Here is a 17,785-nt window from a genome sequence, read left to right on the forward strand (position 1 = left end):
ATTTTTGTAAAATTAATTTTTTTTTTGGTCTACTGTTCTAGTATTTGTATTTTGAGACCAAGAAGACAGACAAATGTCAGAATCGGGAGTTTTTTTTTATACAGTACGTATATAAAATATCTTGATTAAAATTATTTAGATGTTTGGCTGTACTGCAGTTGGAACATTAACGCTAAACCTTACACCTAAGAAACATCAAACTGACAACATGTTACTCTACCCTGGACTATTATCACATCAAAACTGTTGTCTTATACTAATAGCCTTGGGTATTGTTATAGGATCCATCAGCGTAAAGGTACAATGATGCATCCTTTTATTTTTATTGTTATATTTTTAATGTGGGTTTAGTCGTTAGGCACATTTGAGTACTAGCTATTTTATTAATGGGTAAACAATAAATATTAATGGAAAAATTATGCTAAATGTGTGGGCATTGTATAGCAATTTGCCCACACATTTCCCCAAATACAATAGGGAAGTGTATTCACCTTGCCTATACTATATAAAGCGTTTCTAAACTGATTTCACTACCTTTATCTTTACAACACGTATCGTACTATTGCAACGTAAGTACAGTAGTACTTCGTTAGTTCGCATACAGTGGACAGGAAACAGTTATGTCTCGGATGCTACGCTTCACACGCGCTCCAAAACTGTGATTATTCTGCATTAACACACTGTTTTTATATGTCAGACATTTGGAATAACAATATTGATTATTGTTATTGAATTTTGGAACATGCATAGTACAAAAATCTTGGAAGTTCAAGTTATTTTTATAATTTAGAATAAAAGGTTTAAGTACTGTACCCTGTACAGTATAGAGGAGTCTTGCTCAAATAAAATTCAGTCAAATGAAAGACTACATGCATGGGAAAAGAAATAATTCCAGACATAATATTGTTGCAAATAGTCAGCAGGGAAAATATTAGAAGCTTAACAAGGTTCACTAAAATATTAATGTTAATATCAAACATTTACTTTTTTACATGATTTTTGTATCCAAAATATGCATAAAAAGCATGTTTTTTGTTTTTGTTTTGTTTTGCTTTCCCTAAATAAAAAGGCATATTTGAAGCATACGGTAACAAGAGACAGCAACGGTAGGATGTAATGGAAATTATTTTGCTACAGAGGAGTCTGGAACAAATTGGTCTATTTGAGCAAGACTTCACTGCAATATAAAACTATACAGTACACTACAGTATTATTTTGGCAAATACATTAATAATAAAATTTGATACTCTACATTTAAAATCATGAATAAATTCTGTCAGTAAAATTTAAAACATTAAATTTTTATACTGTACAATATCCTACTATTATCACCATATCCTAATGATTACTTAATAAACATTGTGAAGCAAGCAGCTCTTGTGCTGATATATAGTCTCATCAAATATGCAAATAAGCACTTTGCAAATTTGATCAATAAACCATAGAATTATATTTTACTCTTGATGTTGCACCGACCACCACGTAACCTATAACAAAACAAAACAACATTATTGTCACCTAAGCATTACCAACATTTGTTTTATTAGCTTGCAGTTCATTTCGGTTAATGACACCACCAGCTGGACCCGAAGGTACAACATACCATCAGCATCATTACCTCATTTCCCCACATTCATGGGTTTGGGAGGCATCTACTCACATAAGGCAAGAGAGTAGTTTAGATATCAAATTGTTATCAATGTAACAAAACAATGTCATGTATATAAATTGTCTTCCACACGTCCGTGGAAATAAACATTCCATTCACCTGGGTTCTAGGAGACTCGAACCATGAGGCTGAAGCTCTATCGACCGAGCTATTGAGGAGTCTTAAATTAATAAGGAAAGTTTCCAGAAGCAGCATCGTGCCGCCAAACTGAAATTTTTTACTTTCCCCTGACTACTACTGAATAGTACTGTACTGAAGACTACTCAATAGCTCGGTCGATAGAGCTTTGGCCTCACATGTGTCCGGGTCCACTGTTTCGAGCCTCCTACAGCCCAGGTGAATGGAATGTCATGTATACACAGGCAAATATATAAAGACAGACATACAGATCATACTATACCTCCATACATACAGTGGCACAACACTGCTTCTGAGAGAGAAAATCATGCCTGACAAACATTCCATGAATTCCATGACATGGTCACCAAAAATAAGACAAGTGATTAAAGGCTCAGTATACTGCATCTTCCTAGACTGCCAAAAATCTTTTGATACAATTCACAAAAGGCTAATGCACAAGATAGATACAAAAGGTACGGGAGAATTTGACAGACAAGGAAACAAAGGATCATAGAGACGATCTGTCAGGCTGGAGAGGAGTGCAAAGTGGTGTTCCACAGGGCTCTGCCCTAGAACCATTGTTGTTTTTAATTTATGTAAATAACCTCATAGAAGGGGTGAGCTTGTACATGTTGATGTTTGCAGATGATGCAAAATTAATGCATCTGATGCATTAACTGATGAAAAGGAGATAAAAAGATTGTAGGGTGCTGCAAGAAGACCTTAACAAACTTCAGGAGTGGGCAGATAAATGATTGCTGGAATTCAATCCAAATAAGTGCAACTTAATGAAAATGGGTAGAGGAGATAGTAGACCAGTACTTAGCTACATGTATACCATGAGGGAAAGGCAATTACAAGAAACAATAAGAGAAAAAAACCTGGGAGTAGACATAATCCCAACACTAACACCAGAAGCTCATGTGAGCAGGATAACATCATCAACAGCATATGGGACATTAGGAATCATAAGAACGTTCTTTAAGAATCTAAACAAGGAAGCTTTCATGTCTGAAGATACTACCTATGTGAGACAATTCATTGAGTATGCTGCTCTAGCATGCAACATCTTCTGAAGGAGAAACACACTTTCTGTTTCTGAAGAGAAAGTTCAAAGGTTTGCAACTAGATTAGTACCAGAATTGTCTCTCAGCTGTGAGGACAGGTTGAGAGAACACAGACAGGATGTTATAACTAAATACAAGATCTCGAGCAGAATAGATAAAGTGGATAAAGGAAACCTATTTAAATTAAAAGGGGTAGGAGTATAAGGGGACGCTAGTGGAAACTAGACTTGTAACTCAGTTGAAGAGACATAAGGAAGTTCTTGTTCCCTGTATGGAAAGTAGGCAAGTGGAATGCATTGTTTGAAGTGGCTGTTGAAGCCAATACTATCCACAAGCCACACACAGCCTAAATGTTGTGTGAACAGGTTTGATGAACTCTGACAAGGAAAGGTTTTAGGGGTGGTTCTGAATAGTAAACAACGCATACAACAGCCGGGCACACAGTCTGGGGGCAGCCGAGCCCAGTTAGTAAACATAATTGGAGTGAGACTGGTGACAGTATAGAGAAGCGAAGCTGAGATGAGTGTCAGTGCAGAAAAGTGGGGGCGAGATGGACATCAGTGTTGAGGAGTGGGGTTGAAATGAGTGCCAGTGTGGAGGCATGAGCGTGTTATGAGTGTTAGATGGAGCTGTGCATAAACAAGAATGCTGCACTTGAATGAGAGACTGCATTTACACACCAGCATGTTAATGAGAAATGATTTGATACATAATAAATACAAACATTAAATTGCAATAGTTTCTTGAAAATTAAAAAAAATTTAGACATTACATGATGAATAAAAAAGCATAGGCATAATTTACCTCCGATATGCGATGACATAATGTCCAGTTTGTTCTATTCCATTCTGCAGTGCACCGTGGACAGTAGAGTAATAAGCTCGGCTGTTTGCTTCTCCAGCTAAAACCAACAATGGAATCTGAAGTAGAATGCCACCATCATGCAAATTATAATTATGTGAATAATATTAACTCAATTTAAAAGTTCACTACTATAGATCCATAATGCACACATACAGTAATGTGATTCTGCACGTGTGCTGTGGTGACAGTGATGATGCTATATGCTCTAAATTAAAATGGCAGAAGAATTAAAAAAAAACGTTGTATGTACTGAAAATACCATACTTGAACATTAAGGGGACATACTGTGCTGTAAGGCGGACCATATATATTAACCTCAGCTCTGACGTATATGTATATATTACTGGATAGATTTTGATCTACATTTTTGCTTTCCTGTCCTCTCCGAGGGTTCAAGTTGTGCCTTTAGTGGCAGATATGTTTCAAGGTGCCGTCTTGTTGACTTGTGTTATGTAGTCATGTGGGGGACCTATATGTGTCCTCCTTCATCATACTATGTGTTATACCAATGGTCCTGAGAATTGGTCCTCAACTGGGGAGCAAGACACCAAAGCACTTGTAGTGTGTAGACTCTGGATTGTACCTGAATGAGGTTCTGGGAGTTGTTCTACTTCCCAAGCCCAGCCCAGGGTTAACTTGTGAGAGCTTGGTTCAACAGGCTGTTGCTTGGAGTAGCCTGTAGGATCACATATCCACTGCAGCCTGGTTGGTCAGGGACTTCTTGAAGATTTCCACTTTTGTTCCTGCAATATTTATTACATTTGCTAGGAGGATACTGAACAACCAAGGACCTCTGATGTTCAGTGTTCTCTGATTGTGCCTGACACATCTACTCTTCACTGGTTATGTTCTGCATTTCCTTCCATATCATTCACTTGCTATTATTTTACTGTGAAAATTTAGGGCTTGACCCTCCAGCACCTTCCATGTATATATTGTTTGATACCTCTCTCATCTCCTTTCTAGAGAGTACATTTTGAGAGCTTTGAGACAATCCCAATAATTAGCATGCTTTATCATTGTCTATGTGTGCTGTATATGTTCTCTGTATTCCCTCTTATTTCAGCATTCTCTCCTTCTCTGAAGGAAGAAGTGAGTATTGAGCAATATTCAAGGCAGGACAGCACCAGTGATTTAAATAATATGAGTGAGAAGAGTTAATGAGTTAATGTGAGTTAATGTGATTTGTGTTTTTTTTAATAGTATGAGCATTGTGATGGGATCCCTGGATTTGAAGGTTCTCATAATCCATGCTATAACTTGTCTAGCTGACACTATATTTACTTGGTAATGCTCCCTAAACGTTAAGTTGTCGGACATCATTATTCCCAGATCCTTTACATGTTGCTTTCCTACTATGACCAGATATGATTGTGTTTTGTAACCCGTATTTTGCTTAAGGTCTTTATTCTTACTATATCTAAATACCTGGAATTTATCATAGTTAAACTTCGTGTTATTGTCAGCTGCCTAATCAAAAACATTATTTGTATCAACTTGTAGTTTTTCAATGTCTTCTACAGAAGTAATTTTCATGCCGATTTTTGTGTCATCTGCAAATGATGACAATCTGTGACTTGTATTTTTGTCTATATCTGATATGAGAGTAAGAAAAAGCAGTGGTACAAGGACTGTACCCTGAGGTACAAAGCTTTTAACTGTACTTAAGACTCAATTTTATTTGGTTGACTGTTACTGTTTGTTTGGTTTGACAGAAAATTGAATATCCATCGTCCTCCTTTATCTGTTATTCGTGTTGACCTCATTTTGTGGGCTATCACTCTATGGTCACATTTATCTTGTTTACCTTTGCAAAGTCTGCGCATACCACATCTGCATTCTGAAAGATGAGTAGCCCAAAAAGCCTCGGAGGAGAGAACTGGTGGCTTTTGAGTCACCATAAATGAAAGCCAGGGGTAGGGTACTGCCTTCAAACCAAGCCAAAGCAGACTGAAATTTGTGAGGTACACAAGCAGAGTGAGCCTCAAACCATGAAGCTAAACTATGAAAAGTGTTTTGTCACATTGGGCACCAGGCTTTATAATGAGACATCTAGTTTCTAGATACTGTACTAGTATTGAACTGGGACACACCACATAAAGCTCGTCATGAAATATTAGGATATTGTTGATGTTGAAATAACAAAATCAGTATTTTGTTACTGACTGGCAATGCTGCATAGCCCGTTAGTGAGTGTGTGTGCATGTGTAACATTTTTCCATTAAGAAATAAGCAGTTGCTATCATGTGTGCATATCACTGTTTCAGCTTTTACACGTGGGTCTATCATATTCATTAAATGTTTGATGTACAGTACTGTATATGAATATGAAAGACAAAGTGACATGTGACTTATTCAGAAAAATACAGACAGATACAGAATAAAGGCTAATTTGCAAATATAGTCTTTACTAATATTTGCAAATACAAGTTATATATACAGAATATTTTTTATTTTCTATTTTAAAGGCAAAATTTAGCAGTAAATAGTTGAAACCCTGATACAACAGAAACCTTCAAATTTGAGAATAGATCTAGTTCTATATAATTCATTATATCAATGTTACATTTATAATGCACTAATATTCTCAACTAACCTCATCACCGTCCTTTGAAAGAGCACACACTGGCACGTTAAGATCATTCTCCGAGTCTTCACTGCAGCAGTCACAACCAAGAGGATGATAGGAATAAGATCCTTGAAAGAAGTGATCACTTGCCCACTGAGATCTGTCATAATGATAGGAATTAAGAGCCTTAGCACAATATTAAATACTGTACCTGGAGCATACCTGGAGGGGGTATCGGGAGTTCTTCTACTTCCGAGACCGGCCAAATGCCAGGCTCAACTTTTACTGCTATTCAATCAATGCAGCAGGAGGTGATCATCATGATATTAGCACACTTATTCATACATACTAACTCAAAATAGTATTGCGTGTGGAGGATTTCTTCACAAATATTTTTAGCAAGTTTTTACAATTTAACAATGCTTGAAAAAGCTTTTCACCCTTTTCCATTATTGTAACTTATGGAATTATGTTACAAATTTTTTATAACTTAAATTTTAATTTCGTATTTTGTTAATCTCTGTGCTAAACTTAACCATTATGTTTAGCTAATGTGCATTTTCAAACAATGCAAGAACATAGTTATAAGAAAAATGCAGTAGACCTATTGGCCAATGCAAGGCAAGTCCTTTTAAAATCTAATCATTTTCATTCACACCCAACCAACAGTATTTTTAAAGTGTTCAAAGTTATTACCTTTCATGATGTTACTTGGCACCCTGTCCCCACACACTAACAATTATACATTATGGTACTAAATAACTGTGTTGCAATGATGGCCAAACCACACACCAGAAAATGAGAAGACGACAATGTTTCGGTCCGTTCTGGACCATCATCATGTTAAATGTCACTATCACATTCGACTTGATAATGGTCCAGTACAGACTGAAATCTCGTCGTCTCCTCATCTTTTGGTGTGTGGTTTGGTCATCATATCTTGAGCCACGTTATTGTGACTCATCATTTGCAACTGTGCTGCAAGATACTGTTCTGTGGGGAGCCTCGTCGACTCCCTGAGGCTATATGAACTGATATGTGCTATATTAGTTTGGGGCCATCAGTCACAGGAGTTCTTATGCCTACCAGGAACTACGAAGCAGAACCTGGTTTCCTAAGAGAGGCACAGGGAGCAATGACCAATGAGCACTTTACATTTAAACTACTGTACTGTATGTCATTACCATTAAGCGGGGAAGGACCCAGAAAGGTAGGCAAAATGATATAAACTACTTGGAGGAGTTCTCTTAATGGATCCTACAACAAATATTATTATTGAAAATCCCAATGAAGTATTGCTTCTGTGCCTCCCTATATATAACCTAAAAGTTAAAATTCAGGTAATACAAACAACACATACCTATAAATAAAAATACAAATAACACATACCTGTAAACTTTTTTAGGGTAAGGTACATCCCAGTTCAAGAAGCGTCGTAAAAGGTTTGTGCATTCTCGGCCCACCTCGTGCTCACTCAGCCCTTCCATGTACTCTGCTTCAGGTCCACCAATCCAACCACAGAGCATTGCTCTTTGATTAAAAACAGGATCAAACCCCGAGACTGCCCGTACCCAATATTTGCTCATCTGTAGTGGAAATAAACAACATTAATTACAAGATTAAGAGTACTGTACAGTACAGTTAATAAAGCACCATAAAGTAAGCACTGAAGGTAATGAACTGCCCTTTTCTGGCAGTAGCCATTGTACCTCCCTTAGCTAAAAGCTGGTCTAGCCAAGCCTTGAAAAAGGGTTGGTGCATTAAGATGCACCAGGCCTTTGAGACCCACTTTATCTACCAGGAGCCAGGACCAAAATCTGACTCCCTCAATGAGCTTGTGGATCAACCCAAAACTGAGAAGAAAAATAATGTTTCTTTTTCAGGTTTTTAGGTAAATAAAGTATTTGAACTGAGTTGAAGGGTTCCATATTCCAGGTGTCATGGGGTTAGAAGCTCTGAGAAGCCACTATGAAAACACCACAGAAATAGAACATTAGTATGAAGAGCATCTTTCAAAAATTTTTGAATGACACCCTTTCCAAATTGGAGACTTCTTGTGCCTGAATTAAATGGACAAAACTGTGGGTACAAATTAAGGAAACTCAATCTCACAGCCTGAGTGAAGAGAAAGAAATAATATGATTACTATGTACAAGATACTGAGGGAGAGACAGGCAAAGATATCATCTTTAACGTGAAAGAAAACAAAACAATAATATATCAGTGGAAGCTGGAATTGCAACCAGGTATATTGGTTGAAGCTGGAATTGCAACCATGTATATCGGCAGAATCTGGAATTGCAACCAGGTATATCGGTGGAAGCTGGAATTGCAACCAGGTACAGTATATCGGTGGAAAATGGAATTGCAATCAGGTCAAAGAAATGTAATGAAATACTCATTTTCTGTATGAGTGGATAACAAGTGTAATACAGGGAAAGAAGATGTTGAAACCACCTTTTCCACAACCTCAAAAAGCTTGGAGGGGCAACAATACATGAATCTCACTGATAGGTAAGCACTCATTAACAGACGTTAGATTTGGGTATCAGGAAAATTAATAACTAAGCCATTCTGATAATATAAAAAGTACACTTAGTACCTGCTCTGTAGTGCCGTCACAAAGTCTTGTATGAGGAGCTTTGCGTTCAAAATCTGGTATATCGGTGGTCCGCACTATCTGAAGGCCTTCCCAGTCATTCTGCCACCAGGCATCTGTGTACTCCAAGAATATCTTGTCTATGGTACCGTATCCCATGGATGTAATAGCCTGCAAATAATGAGAAACTTATAAAAATATATTATAACCGCTGCCTCATCCCATAAATTGAATCAAATGACTCGGAAATGCCCTATTATTGGAGAAATTAACAAATTAATGAACAGATCTCTTGCATTATTATATAAATATTGTATTACAATTCATTTTGGTCTATCATATATCACTGAATTTCAAAACATAGATTAGTATCTCTCCTTTTGCCGTGTTTGTCCTCTCCCTCATCATCCAGAGCATTGCAAGTCTGGCAATTGTTTGGTGACTTCTTTCCTATAGGTCCTCCTCCCTCTTGCCAACAGCACCGCTCCTGTGCCAGGTAAGTCCACTATGGGCTCACCATAGCCCGTGCTACTTGAAACTTGTTCCGAGTAGCTGAATCTATAACAACAACAACAACTCTTGCCAATCACGACAGGTTTCAGTTGAGTTGAAAACCTGTCATCTTTGTTCCTGCAACACTACATCATGTCTACAGATCCTGTTCCTGCAACACTGCATCAAGTCTACAGATCCTGTTCCTGCAACACTGCGTCAAGTATACAGCTCCACCTCTATGGCCTTCAGTCTGTCCTTAAATTAAACTTTTTCCTCCTGCCCTCACAAGTCGGCATCCTCCTCCAAAGTCACAGCCAAATCATTAAATTGGTTGAAGAACATTACAGCATTTAGGTTTTCAGCTAGCTGGCTGAAATTCTGCATCGCTTGGGCTGCCATCTGGTGGTGAGCAAGTGTATCCATGCGGTGATTTTGCTCCAGTAGCAATGATTTGCATTGTTTTCGTCAGGAATACAAATTTCTAAAAACATTATATTCTTTTTTTGTGTGTGTGTGTTTGAGTTTCTGAATGGGTTTTGGCTCTATTTTGTGAAGAAGAAACAACTTACCTTCTGAAGTCTTCTTGGAAGAGCAGGAAAAAACAGGTTTGGGTTATTCTTCAAGTAACCAATAGAGGAAGTCACTATCACATGCTGAGCTTCAAATTCACTTCCATCTCTGAAATGTTAACTGTCATGAAAAATAAAGACCGTATACTGTATCCCAGATATGGACTAGCCCCTATTTTGGATCTATGTCATTTCACCAAGAATTTTTGCCCACTATTTCATCCCACATCTTAGAGTACCACTCTGACCTAACAGGAGCCAAACAGGAAATCTACACGAGAACTGTGAGACTGCACAATGGCCAGTCGAACACTATTGTATCATTGTGTTCCAAGATGAAGGCATTCAATCAAAATGAATAAAATGTGCATTATACATAGTAAACCATCACCAGAAGATTACATAAAGGACGTTGTGCAGCAAGGAGCCTATGCTACGCTTTCCGACTTCAAAATCAGTTAAATACATGGACGATGAAATATTAAAGAAATTGTTCATGACTTTGTGAGACCAAAACTAGAATATGTAGCAGTTAAATGGTGCCCATACTTCAAGAAGCACATAAATAAACTGGAAAAGGTGGAGACATCCTATTAAATGGCTTCCAAAAATGAAAACTAGAGCTACGAAGATAGGCCTGAGGCATTAAATATGCCAAGCTAGAAGACAAAGGAAAAGAGGCAATATTATCACCATGTACAAAATAGTAACATGAAATGATAAAATTAACAATGAAAATTTCTTGAAACCTGTAACTTCAAAAACAAAAGGTTATAAATTCATGCTGAGGAAACAAAGGTACCAAAAAAAATTCAAAAGTTGTTCTTTGCAAACAAAGCGGTAGTTGGTTGGAAGAAGTTAAGAAGGTGGTGGTGGATGCCAAACCATCAGTACAGTGGCTTCAAAGCATCATATGATAAAGGGTAATGGAAGATGGGACACCAAAAGCAAAGCTCTCGTCTGGTAACTTGGCCCCACCTTATAATTTTCCTGTCTGTGGTTGGGTGGGGTTTAGGTTGGGACTGATGGAACTGCACTTTTGTGGCCAGAGATGGGGTTCTGTGATCTACCAGTTACCTCTGTCCTGGTTCAAGTCTACATCTTTTTCTGCAGCCTTTCCCTTCTCCTTTTGGTGATTTAACAAAGTCTGGATCTGGCATTCTAGGAACATGCTTCTTACAACTGGGTGCCCACTGCTTGGTTCTTGGTATAGATAGTCACTATCTATTTTATTTTTCTCAGGCAGGTCTGGCCATCCAGCACCTCATAGGCTGAGGGAAGGAAGAGTCTGAAGAGAGGGTGAGTCTGAGAGGAAAAGGTGTGAGTGCTCCTGGTTTTCTCCATAGGTTGCTCTCTGGAATTGGTTAGCCTTCCTGCAGGGTTTGCTGGCACATGTTGGTGGTTAATGTACTAACCCTATCCTGAAGGTTCTTTGCTCAGTTGTTTTCACATTATTTCTAGCAGGGGGCACCCTCCTTTTAATTTTGGTTCAAATGGCATCTTTTAAAATCCAGTAATGAAACACCCCCTTCAGAGCCAGTCACTTGTTTTTTGCCATTATTTTTCTTTCTGTCATATATTTCCCATGCATACTTCAGTTTCCTTGGTAACAAGTAAAATTGCTGACTTCTTTAAACATGTTATTGCTGTGGTACTGCTGCCATCTGGTGGTTATTGGGGTACCGATGATAACCGATACTGGTTTTTTCTGACTGCAAGTTGGGCTTTTGGTTGTGACTTAAGTAAGACATACCACTGACTCCTTTCCCAACCCATGTGACTATGCTACAGTATTGGAATGTTTCTGCTTCTGGTGGATGAACAAGTCATTAGAGCCTGGAGGGCGGAATGTGTGTGTGAACATACAGAGGCCATGAACTCAAGGATTCAACCGAGGAATCTGCTCAGGAATGTTTCATTTCACTCAACGTCATATTTATTTTCTCCCCATTTCCTTATAGCCTGTACTGGCATTAAACCCAAATTTCTAATGTTGTGACAAATGACCTGTTTTTATATATTTTTAAAGACATAACTTATGCTTACTAAACACATGCTTAACTAGTATGTACACAACTAAACATGTTCACTCACTTGCACTTGACAATCACAGGATAAGTTGTGCCATCTAGTCGTACATAAGACCCTTCGTCAGTCGTAACCTCACTTGCATAGTCAATGCTAAAAAACAAAACCTCACATTATAACATTGTGTTATATGTTCCTTGTAAAATCAAATGTGTTCAATTTACATTTTACTACAGATTATTCTACTGATTAAGAATAATCAAATCATAATGAATGAACACTATACAAATGAACAATGCATCTTGTATACAAAAAAAAAATATATATATATTTCTATTTTGGAAGACTTATACTATATAATCAAATAATTAAGGGGTTAGTAATAACGACTATTACCAATACAGCTTACCAATCCACTTCGCTATTAAGCAGCAAGTCTGTTTTAGTTTCTGCAAGAATGGAACTCAAAATGGATAAAAATCCATCCTTGGGGTTCATATTCTCTTTTCCACTGCAGTATATATAGTTTCCCCAGCAGGTGGCTGAGAGCTGATGAAGGGAATCGCAAGCATTATCAATTCTGTACCATCTGAAAAGTAAGAAAACCATTTTCAGTGTTTCCACTACAGCATTTGCCTACACAAAGTGTTTCAAGTGAATGTAATATACATTGATATTTATGGCTGAACACTGCTTGATTTAAAGCAATATACACAAAAGTCAAGAAAATGCTGCCATATAAACTGGACTCTAGGGTACATGGCTAAAATAGGATAGCATCCAAAAATCACCTATTAAACATTAATAGTAACACTCCATTCTCTGGGCCCCCTCAGTAACTCCCCAAAAATAAAACATTGATACTCCAGAGCCAATACTATCTCACCATGTATCCATCACCATTTCATCAGCTGCTTAGAGATCAAAATCTTGTGAATTGACATATAGCTGACTAAATTTGACCAACATGTGAATAATCTGATATAATCTTACTTTGAAACAGTACAGAATAGAGCGAGGGTTAAGGAACAGAGCCACCTCACAGGATGCCCGATTAGTCTACAAATAGTACCAACTGGAGAGAAAGAATGAGAGAAGCTTGGCTTGTCAATGCATGCCTCAATGACTAGATGACCACTTTGAAAAAAAAAACAGTACATTCTTGGCTGGGAATGAAGGAAGAATGTTCAACCTAAGAAAGTAATCCCAAAGATTAAAAACAATAATGTTGCATTGATGGAAGGCATGGAGTTCCCCAACATGACTGCCTGATACAGAGATCAACACAAGCAGATCTAAATATACTGTACCATCAAAGCCAAAGGCAAGAAGTCAAATCTAACAGAGGTTATCTTGAGTTAATTTCGGGGCTTTTTAGCGTCCCCGCGGCCCGGTCCTTGACCAGGCCTCCACCCCCAGGAAGCAGCCCGTGACAGCTGACTAACTCCCAGGTACCTATTTACTGGTAGGTAACTGGGGCAGCAGGGTGAAAGAAACTCTGCCCATCGTTTCTCGCCGGCGCCCGGGATCGAACCCTGGACCACAGGATCATGTGTCCAGCATGCTGTCCGCTTGGCCGGCCGGCCCCAGAGGATAAGAAATCAAGCACCAATCCTCACTACTAAGGAGAAGTGGTAGAGTCCAAAAACCTCAGAAAAGATAAATTCTGGTGGTTAATATCTCTGGCTAGCAGCATCACAAAATGGGACTCTGAAAACAAAGTTGAAGCAAACTAAGCAAATGACATTCAAGGCAACCGGCAACTATGAACATGTATTGTAATAAAGAAAAAGAGTCTATGTTTGGATGAAAGACCAAATGGAAAGATGGCCACCTATAAAGATGATGTCTGGTCTCGGTGGAATCCATCTACTCAGAAATGGTGGCAGGAAGAAAAGAGACTGGCATCCCCTCCAGAGCCACCTTCAGGTGGCAGTGAAAGATATTTTTCGAATGAACACTTGGATGGCGTTTTGAGTGTTTTGTAAATTGTTTTACGGGCAGTTTATGACATTTATCTCTGATTCCAATGTACTCGCCACCACACATTTGAGGGGGGAAAATCAATTTGAAATGGTACTTGCTCCTAGTTAGTGTGAGCAAGCTGCAGAAATTTGGCAAATTAGATATGGCATTTAAATCCAATTGCTACAAGCTTGGGGAACTACTGATGGAGCTTTCCCAGAAATATGGAAAGCCAGACCTATGAACTAAAGAGGCCTTGGTCATGTTGATACCCTTTTCTGAAAAAACAAACAAGATTTGTTCCAATGATAGATTCTTTGTAGCTCATCAAAGGTGCCATTTTTTCGAGGTTTCACTGTACTGTATAGTAACTTTAGAAATTTATATAGATAGAATTTATGACTTAACATATAAGTGTCCTAGCCAAATAATAAAAGTTCCTAGCTAATAATAAAAGGTCTGCATGTACTGTACCTTTCATAAAATCACTAACCTTAAGGTCCAATAATACAGGGCTTTCTTCAGGTTTCTTAATAAGGGACCATCAGTTTTACATGTTGATAAGTACTCAAGAAATCTTCTCCTAAAAACATCTCCAACTGATAGCTGTCGAACCTCTTTGAACTCTTTGTCTTGACTGTAAGTCTTGCATTCTTCATCAGCCTCCTCCATGACATCCAATATTTCGTCTACTAAGTGTTCATCTATGAGCTTTCCATTCTCCATGCGGAAATCACCTAACAAAAGGTAAAACAAAATTATTTAAAGATGAATTATTTAAAGCAGTAGTTGATTGGGAGTACCAAATGGTCCAGCCTAGCACATAGTGGCAGCCAGCTTAATTGGCGCTAAGGTTATTCGCTCATTGCCAACCATTACAGTATTTGCATAATTATCCTTATTTTTTTTTTCAAGTAGTGGTATATTTTGCTTTGTAGTTCCTCAGATCAGTTTTCCTTGGTTATTGGTCGTTCTCAGATACCATTCTTCTCTCTCCTTGCCAAGTGAACCAGATTCTAGTCCTAGTTGCCTAAGAGGACTAATGCCTAGTCCTCTTAGACCTCAATAAGTGTAAGAGACCTGATGTAACCTGAAGGCTTAGTAGTACCAGTGCTTAAGCACCAAGGAGACACTGACAGGGATTAACCAGAAAGGTTACTTAAACATTACAATACCAGCAATATTTTCAAAATTTACAAAACATAATAAAGTGGTACTCACCCCTGCCATCTACAGATAGCTTATGGTGAAGGAGGTTTCTGGACCTTGCAAACTGAAAAATGGCATTACCATCTTCTCCATGAATCCACTGTGCACCCAATTCTACAACACCTTGAGGTACTGTTCTAACCGTATTCACACGTCCACCAAAACGGTTGCTGCCTGTAGAATATCATAATGTTAAACATCCAGTCTAATTCCATGTCAAATCAATTACTGTATGCTATTCAAGGCTTTGAGTTAATGTAAAAAATGTACATTTTGGGCAAACCCATCAGTTGGTTCATTAGATCAGATCCTCTTCCCTCAGGACTCAACAGTGTGACTTTCATCATTCCCAATGCAGCTTGAGTCTTTCCAAAGCATTCCCTTCCCTCCTGGGCCATATACGGGAGAGAAAAAAAAGACTATGATGAATTCTCAATCTAGTTGTATATAACATCAGATGGTACTTTTACCTACTACCTCCATCCAGATATCAGACCATGCCCAGGTCCCATCAGTCTGATAATAAACAGAAAGGTATTGTAATTCTAAGGCCTTCAAGCAAAGTATACTTTTTGAACACTAGCCTTCAAGAATGAGAATGGAGTCGATGCCCTGCGCATTAAGTTCTCTTGCTGCTCCGATACCTGCAGCCCCAGCTCCGACAATGACGACATTGTATTTTTGACGAGAGCCAACTGGTTGACAATTTTCGGAAGTTGGAACACTGTTGGAAAAAATCTCTATTAGGATAAACAGCCAAACATCCCATGCAGCAAAGGAAATGGAAAATGAAGGCTGTAGCACATGGCAGGAACAAATGTGAAATGGAAGAACCATGATAGTGGTGCAGGAACAAATGCGAAATGGAAGAACCATGATAGTGGTGCAGGAACAAATGCGAAATGGAAGAACCATGATAGTGGTGCAAGAACAAATGCGAAATGGAAGAACCATGATAGTGGTGCAGGAACAAATGCGAAATGGAAGAACCATGATAGTGGTGCAGGAACAAATGAGAAATGGAAGAACCATGATAGTGGTGCAGGAACAAATGAGAAATGGAAGAACCATGATAGTGATGCAGGAACAATTGAGAAATGGAAGAACCATGATAGTGGTGCAGGAACAATTGAGAAATGGAAGAACCATGATAGTGGTGCAGGAACAATTGAGAAATGGAAGAACCATGATAGTGGTGCAGGAACAAATGAGAAATGGAAGAACCATGATAGTGGTGCAGGAACAATTGAGAAATGGAAGAACCATGATAGTGATGCAAGCACTCAGGATTGGTAACTGTGAAATATAGTACAAGCTGAAATATATGAGTGGAATAATGGTATGACTGTAACTATAGAAGTGGCTATAAATGCTGCAGCTTCTGTTGATATCAAACAGCTCCAACTTATGTAATATATTACAGGAGTGGCTGTAACTGCAGGAGCCATCTATATCAAACAACTCCCATGTATGTAATAATACCATTATTATTTTAACAAATTTAAAGACTAAAATAAACAATTACTGTATTTCCATAAGTACAGGGCATTTATATGTTTTTATAAACCATTAGTCACATGCAGTGCTTCAGGTAAGTCTTACAATTAATGTTTATCTGTGGAGAGCCCCAGAAGCTCCCTGAAGCTATCCAAACTGATATGAGCTACATTAGTTTGAGATCATCAGTCACAGGAGTCCTTTTGCCTACCGGGGACCACAAGCCAGAACCTGGCCCCCTCAGAGAAGTGCGGGGAGCAATGGACTATGAGAACTTTACATTTAAAGTATGTCATAATGTCATAATTGTCATTGACTGGGGAAGGCACGCAGAAAGATAGGCGAAACAAAATGGCACAATCTGGAGAAATTGCTATCTATGTCCGAAAAGAGCAAAAGAACTCTCCCAGGAAGAAATCAAACAAACAACATTTCATCCAACTAGCACTCCCGCTCATTAGTGCTACAGGAGAATCGAGCATGCAACACAGCCACCGCCTGATCCCTGAGATCGTCAGACAAGGAATGAGTAAATTGAAGCACAAGCGGGGAATAAGTCCCGCAAGACTCCGGGGTGGTGGTGTCACTAACCGAACAGGCAGCATGATGGAGGCAGTGTTGATGAACGTCTCCCTGAGGCAGGGGCGACAAACAACCATTAACTCCGCACAATGCAAGAGAGGGTTCAGAAGACACCTTCTTGGTACCCTCAAGCCCACTGGGGTTTTCCACGGCCTGTATAGTGAGTAAGCCCTACAAGAAGTCCAGGCACTTGGGCTAGCTAAGCCAGTAGAAGCCTGTCTGTCAGCAGGGAAACTGACCAACTGTAGTAGTCGCGAGACCTTGGGGGCAACAGAAGAGGACTACCAACACAACCTAGGCTAGCCTAATGAGACGCTAGGCAGACCTCCTCCATTAACAAAAAGCAAAAATGCTAGAAAAGAGAAACAAAAACCCCCAAAGACAAACAAACTGGCAGCCAGAGAGAATCATCAGCCGCTCTGTGTGTGCAAGCTGCGCCAGCCGCAGGGCACCCCACTAAGCCAATAATGCCGCCCCCCCCCCCAGGGCAAGATGGAAAGCTCAAGACCCACAATGTACGCCAAAAGAAGACAGCGCCAAGCGACGAAGCCC

General features: G+C 38.9%; 1 protein-coding gene across 4 annotated transcripts in view; it reads right to left on the minus strand.

Moving 5' to 3' along the window:
- Positions 1–314: 314 nt before the first annotated feature.
- LOC123760225 (spermine oxidase) overlaps positions 315–17,785 on the minus strand; it is a 40,207-nt gene continuing 22,736 nt past the window's right edge. For all 4 annotated transcript variants that reach the window (XM_045745735.2, XM_045745750.2, XM_045745739.2 and 1 more), the window contains 11 exons: positions 15,739–15,878; positions 15,167–15,328; positions 14,439–14,682; positions 12,390–12,569; positions 12,047–12,133; positions 9,953–10,061; positions 8,892–9,059; positions 7,679–7,875; positions 6,317–6,449; positions 3,661–3,776; positions 315–1,487 (listed from right to left, as the gene is read on the minus strand). In XM_045745735.2, coding sequence (XP_045601691.2) covers positions 1,448–1,487; positions 3,661–3,776; positions 6,317–6,449; positions 7,679–7,875; positions 8,892–9,059; positions 9,953–10,061; positions 12,047–12,133; positions 12,390–12,569; positions 14,439–14,682; positions 15,167–15,328; positions 15,739–15,878 — 1,576 coding nt within the window. In that variant the 3' untranslated portion in view covers positions 315–1,447. The remainder of the gene's footprint in view (positions 1,488–3,660; positions 3,777–6,316; positions 6,450–7,678; positions 7,876–8,891; positions 9,060–9,952; positions 10,062–12,046; positions 12,134–12,389; positions 12,570–14,438; positions 14,683–15,166; positions 15,329–15,738; positions 15,879–17,785) is intronic.

The sequence above is a fragment of the Procambarus clarkii genome, chromosome 22 (genome assembly GCF_040958095.1).
Source record: "Procambarus clarkii isolate CNS0578487 chromosome 22, FALCON_Pclarkii_2.0, whole genome shotgun sequence".
Classification (NCBI taxonomy): Eukaryota; Metazoa; Arthropoda; class Malacostraca; order Decapoda; family Cambaridae; genus Procambarus; species Procambarus clarkii.